The 6,103-nt window shown below is 45.0% G+C and overlaps 1 protein-coding gene across 2 annotated transcripts; it reads right to left on the bottom strand.

Moving 5' to 3' along the window:
- Positions 1–201: 201 nt before the first annotated feature.
- LOC112068921 (nucleotide-binding oligomerization domain-containing protein 1) lies at positions 202–5,895 on the bottom strand. 2 transcript variants are annotated; one of them, XM_024136151.2, is made up of 12 exons: positions 5,649–5,895; positions 5,289–5,516; positions 4,704–4,878; positions 2,690–4,511; positions 2,446–2,529; positions 2,249–2,332; positions 2,078–2,161; positions 1,926–2,009; positions 1,519–1,602; positions 1,319–1,402; positions 1,088–1,171; positions 202–884 (listed from the first exon to the last, which is right to left on the bottom strand). In XM_024136151.2, the coding sequence occupies exons 2-12, from the start codon at positions 5,493–5,495 to the stop codon at positions 812–814; spliced, it is 2,865 nt and encodes a 954-aa protein (XP_023991919.1). In that variant the 5' UTR covers positions 5,496–5,516; positions 5,649–5,895; the 3' UTR covers positions 202–811. The 2 variants fall into 2 exon arrangements, with proteins under 2 accessions (XP_023991919.1, XP_023991920.1); XM_024136152.2 differs by lacking the exons at positions 202–884; positions 1,088–1,171; positions 1,319–1,402; positions 1,519–1,602 and adding an exon at positions 1,723–1,844.
- Positions 5,896–6,103: the final 208 nt, after the last annotated feature.

The raw sequence follows: 6,103 nt of genomic DNA, 5'->3' as shown, positions 1-6,103 counted from the left end.
TAATAATCCCCCCTCACTCACACACAAGTGTTACTGTCAAATTCAACACAACATAAGCAAAATCTTTGGGCTACACTGCACATTATTACAATTGTACACGTTCTGCCTGTGGACATCTGTTCTACAATGTGCCAGCAGAGCATGAMACCCTTTGTTGGCATAATTGATCTCTTTCAGGCAGAGAGTACACCTGGCATCCCCTTTTTATCCACTGTATTGAAAAAGTGAGACATAGGGAAACTGTGTGGTGTTCCTTTCACCTCTATAGTGGCATCCTGCTTAAGACAGGCCCAGCTACACTTGATCGCTGATTGCACTTGTTTAACAAGCAACACCTCATTTTCACCTAATTCTCTCATTCTGAAAATGAACCACATACTGTAGAGGGAAAACATTAGTTCATAGCTAGTCAACATTTCACACAGATTGCCAGGGTCCAGTAAGCAACTAACGCGTTATAACTTGAACGGCAAGGATTCGTAAACGAGTTAGTATTATAGCGAATTGGTTAGGTTAACGTTACTAACTTTAACGTTAGCTGTCTGACTTTTTCTTCAGTCGCGTGCTGCATTCTGTTGTTATGTGAACGATTGGCTGACCCTTGGATACAGCCAGTATTGCTCCAAACGCGCATCACTCCTTCGCTTACAGCCAGTAGTCAAGGCTTTTACCCATATGCCAGAATCACCTAGCTAATACAGTATGTTCAAATATTTACAAAATGTTGTATGCAAGAAAATACACAAAGAATTTCTAAGTTTCGGTAACAGAGGTGACCAATCTACACACGCTCCAGCGCAGTTCTGTCTCCTCAGTGGAAGCGTAGCCTTCCCTCAGCCTCAAACAGCTTCTCTTCCTCTTCAGAAAGACAGTTTCCTTTCAAACTGTGGGTGAGTGATGACAGAGCAAATGATAATCAGCAATACAATAAAAGACCCACAATCATTACAAAGTGGACATGGTGAAAGATGTTTTGAAATAAAAATGTGTCTAAGGAATATATCAAATACTATTATTAACCTGATACAAAAAAAAWTWGTAATGTGCCTTTAAGTGAGCGACATTGCGTCACATTGTGTACACTCACCWGATCTCTTTGAGTGATGTGTTGTGGGAGAGAGCCTCTGACAGCTGTCTGATTCCATCCACTGTCAGCTGATTATTGATTAACCTGCGCAGAGTGAAACAGAGGGATCACTAGGTTAACCGGCTAACTTTTCTTCACATTCAGAAATAACTTGTTCACTTTCTGGTTAATTKTGTGGTTAAACTTCATTATTGGTTGTTGGGAGTGTGTTGAGACTGGGGCCTGCCTTACCAGAGGTGAGATAGACCCGTGTTGGATCTGATCAGTTCTGCCATGTCTGGTGCTACATCATCTGACAACTCATTTTGCACCAACCTAGAACACCACAACACACATTTAAACTGTACTGTACTCCAAGACACAGATACACATTAKATATACAGAGACAAATACTGTCACAGAAATTTGATGTATGAATAAGATTGTCCTACCAGAAGATTCTGAGCATTGTGTTGCATTTCAGTGCTTCAGCCAAGCTCCTCCCACCTTCTGAAGTGATGCCATTGGCTGAGAGGCTAAGGGAGAGAAGAGCATAGAAATATAATTACTTTTAGTAGTACATAAGTATACTGTATTACTTTAGGTAATGATATTACTATGAGGCAGAGTGATATACTGTAAAATAGATACTGTAGTTTCAGTGTTTGTGAGTAAGGGAGTTCGATAACCCATACTGTAGCTGAATGTGCGTTTGTAAAATGATACAACAATGGCTTATACGTCCTTATTTCTGACCTCAACCGCAGTTGTGGGTGAACTGAAAAAGACATGGCACAATCAGTGCCACATACTTATTAAGAGAAGTGATAACGATGACATATCTTGCCATCCATCTCACCTGAGGTTGGTAAGACTTGGGTGATTCCTCAGGGCCTCTGCGAATGCTCTTGCTCCTTCATCACCAATGCTGTTCCCCCACATTCTGAAAAACAGGAACAATCCATCCCATGCACTCTGATAAATAAAAAAATATTGTAATAGTGCACTTACCCCACGTCAAAGATAGATGTGCTCTTCTGAATGGCACTGGCCAGGTACCTGCCACCCACACTGGTGAACTTGTTGCTGCCAACCCTTTGAACAAATCAAAGTGCCAAAAATAAACATTTACATTTATAAACAAGTAATTATATAATTGATTGAACATATTAATTTACATACTTGACGACTCTTAACTTAGGACATTCCTCAATGATATGAGCAATTAGCTTGGCTCCGATGTCCGTGATGTGATTATTGTAAAGTCTGCAAAATCAAGGCAACAGAAATACAGTCACAGTCACATATGAATTTGTCATATAGCATAATACAGTACTAAAGTTTGACAGGCAAGTTGACCCTGATAGACACTGACTCACCCCAGAACCTCCACCACTCTGTGTTTGATAAGCTCCTCAGCCAGTACCTCGACGCTGCTGTCTGAGATCTGATTGACACACAATCTGAAATGGAAAAACAAATTTAGATGAAAAGTTATACTAGTATTTTTTATAGCACTAAGAAATTATTTGTCTATGTTATTTGTAAACAAGTGTACCTTTCATGTAAACAGTTGCATAAAATACATAGTGTTTCCATCTGCATATATTCCTAATTCCTCACCTCACCACGGTCATCTTACTGAATGAAGGCCTGAGCTGCTTGACCCCATAGTCACTGATGTTGTTGTTGTCCATGTCCACCCCTAGCCTCTTCCGCCGGTGCTGCAGCACAAAGTTGAGGGCACTGCAGTCGCCAGAGAACACATTACAGTAGCCCAGCTTGATGTAGTCAGCTGTGATGCCCTTCGCAGTCAGCTGGGCCACCTCTTTACTTCCTGTCTCGAAGATGCAACGCAGCATCCACAGGAAGTTGGGAAGGACATGCACCTTGCTGCCCTCCTGCTCTGTGCTGTGGAGTGGCAGGCCGCGGAGGTGGGACCTCACGCTGGTGGACAGGTAGGACTTGAGGACRGCCCGCTTCCTCTTCAGTAGCGCTGGAGGAACCATGTGCTCCAGRAGGCCGGRGTTGGTCTTAGACAGCAGTCCACACAGGAAGAGGTTGGCGTACTGGAGATGCTCGTTGGTCTTGAACGGYTCCTTTCCCCTGGGTTTGGAGGAGCCACCGATGCAGGGAAAGACAAATGATAAACAAGATGTGTTGTCCCTCCTGCTGCACTCGGTGAAGAACTTGAGGATGTTGCCTACGCTGGCATGTTCGTCCAGAACCAGGGAGAATGCAGCCAAGAAGGACTGCAGGGTGAGGTGAAAGAACTCAAACGTAGAAGGGTTTCCACAGGCATCGTAGCGGCTGACTGGTCGGAGGAAACCCACCTGAAGGTCCTCCTCAGTCAGGCCACAGGAGGCCACCTCCTCCTGGTCGAACACAAAGCCTCCTCTCTCCYTGCCCAGCAGAGCCAGCTTGGAGAAGGCTGTCAGCGGCCTCAGCCCTGCCCTGAAGGTATCAGCGGGGCACCTGGTGTTTCTCTTCAGGAGGCCCGGTGGGGGAGCGGCCCCCCGGCTGAAGAAGATTTCAGACAGCAGAAGGAATATGTTAGTGAGGGTCATGCAAGCCTCTGGCAGCTCAAAGTCGTCGTAGACTGAGCGCAGGTGTTTAAAGCTCTTGAAGACGATCCAGCAGAAGAGTGGGATGGAGCAGAGGCCACAGAGGTGGGGGCTGGCATCCAGCTGGACTGAGACCAAGTCCCGGTGCTCTTGGTCTTGYAAGTGCAGGTTGGTGTAGGTTTGAAGGTGGGCCGGAGAGAAACCACGCAGTGCCACCCTCTTCCGGATCACCCTGCTCTGGACCTCGGTGCCTGTCCGAGCCGTCAGGACCTTCCGGGAACCATTAAGCAGCTTCCCACAGAGCAGGTTAATGAGCACCAGAAGGGGGTGAGTCCTCTCCTCTGGAGAAACCACCTCAGGCATGTTCTCCAGGTCCAGATCAGCCTGGATCTCATCATAGCCGTCAAACGTAAAGAGAACCTTTTCAGGGAAGCGGAGGATGTAGCTGAACACCTCATTGTCCGCATCTTGGTCGGGGTAGCAGTTGTATTTGAAAAGCAGGTCCCTGAGTGAGATCTCGTCTGTCTCCTTGAATGTGCTGAACATCCTACAGCGGAACTTGAAGAAGAACATYGCGTCTGTCTGTTCCAGCTCCCTATTTGACCACAGCCTCTGGAGCTTCTGGAGGAGGATGGACTTGCCCACCCCAGCGTCCCCCGTGATGAGCACCGTCTCTGCCTGTGGGTTAAAGACACCCTGCTCTCCCAGGAGCTGCTCCAGACCCTCCAGGTGGCCCAGGCTCTCATTGCGCTCATTCAGGAGCTCCATTAGGGTGTCTGTATAGAGCTCCTCCAGCAGGGTTTCCTCTCGCTTGGTGTAGGATGCAATGAAGCGTGTGTCTCGGCCCAGCTCGTGCCTCAGCTTCTCACAGTACCTACTAACTGAGAGGAGGGGGGTAGTGAGAATACACCGCAGTCTCATTCTCAACCACCGATATTCAGCCAAAATATACAGTAGTTGCCCTCATGATTCTCTAATAGCTTACATTTTCAATGCACTGTATTTTTTTATTGTTAAGTAAAATTCCAATAACACATGAAGTGCTGCACCATACAGTCTAGTGACATACTTACTAGGGTCCGTGTTCTTCACTGGTATGTCCCGTATGAAGTCTGGTGGCTGGTAGTTGATCTCTTTAAGCCATGGTTGGAGGTCTATGTATGCGTCATAAACTTTGTAGAGAATATATAGGAAGTATTCACATGCCTGCTCCCCTTTGCTTTGGACCAATTCCAGGATTTTACGCACCTGCGCAATATCAATCATAAGTAAATCATATTTACTTTACAGTGATTCAATATTTAACAATAATTTGACCGCTAACAGTTTCCCCCTTTTACACACCTGCACAATGGCAATCATATTTACTTACCAGTGATTCATATTTAATTAATATTACTTCCCACATTTTGATTAATGTGGCCAAACAGGATTTTTCACAGGTAAGATACTGGCAACATACCAAATGCCATTGTATTGCAAAATGAAGTCTTGTCTTTATATTTTCTCATCTTAAAATCAATTAGTCCATTTTAGTTAGGGCCTAGTAGGCTATTTGTGAATGCAAGAGCATGTCTTTGTGATGGGTACTTTGACATTTAATGTGTGTGGTCCAAATGGACATGTCTCCTCTCTGAAACCCTCCTATGGTAAATTACCTGGTCTGTCTTGGTGGCTGCGCGCTGGATGATTTCTGCATCCTCGATACACAGAAAACCACTTTCTAGGAGGTTATCCAGAATGCACTGCGTGCTCTTCACTTGGGAAACCAGTAGCTCACGGTGCAAGGTGAGCATTTGGACAGTGGACACATGGCCCGTTAGTCCAGCACGGGCTTCCTCGGCACTGGAGCCCATAATATGCATGGCTTCAGCTGCCTGTATTTACTGGAAAATGTAATTAGGAATTCTAGTCAGATAATCAGTTAGGAGAAAATGATCCAACAGTACGGATAAAAGACATTATATTAATCTATGGCTATCACGTACGATATACGTATATGGGCTGCCTATACATACCGTCAGAACCTTTGATAACATTGTTCTTATCCGCGCTGTCTTAGTCCGCGGCGGAAAAACTCGGGAACTACGGCTCTCTTCAAAAACCAACTCCAGTCTTGGTTATTAAACCATTAAATAGCGTACGACAGGATAATAACAAAACGTTTCTCTATGACCGTTAGAATAGGAATCTAGTCTTGTCTCAAACAATGTCAGGAGGGGTAAAAACACTGAACACAGTACTGGTTCTTTGAGGAAGTGAAACCAAAAACAGCCTCGGATGCGCGTAATTTGGCCTCGAATTGCGACCGCGCTTTTGGCATGCTGTTTGTTTCTTTTTATACAGGGTTTTCGCCACTTGTAATTGCTCCACGGTAAATCAGGATTTCCCAAACATGTCGTAATAATTCGAAATATTGATTAGAAAACCAGGTGTTTTAATCAGCATATGCTTACTTCGATGTCACCTTTCG

Source organism: Salvelinus sp. IW2-2015, unplaced genomic scaffold (assembly GCF_002910315.2).
Source record: "Salvelinus sp. IW2-2015 unplaced genomic scaffold, ASM291031v2 Un_scaffold789, whole genome shotgun sequence".
In the NCBI taxonomy this organism is placed as follows: domain Eukaryota; kingdom Metazoa; phylum Chordata; class Actinopteri; order Salmoniformes; family Salmonidae; genus Salvelinus; species Salvelinus sp. IW2-2015.
The sequence above is the reverse complement of the archived record's forward strand: the minus strand, read 5'-3'. Positions and strand labels throughout refer to the sequence as shown.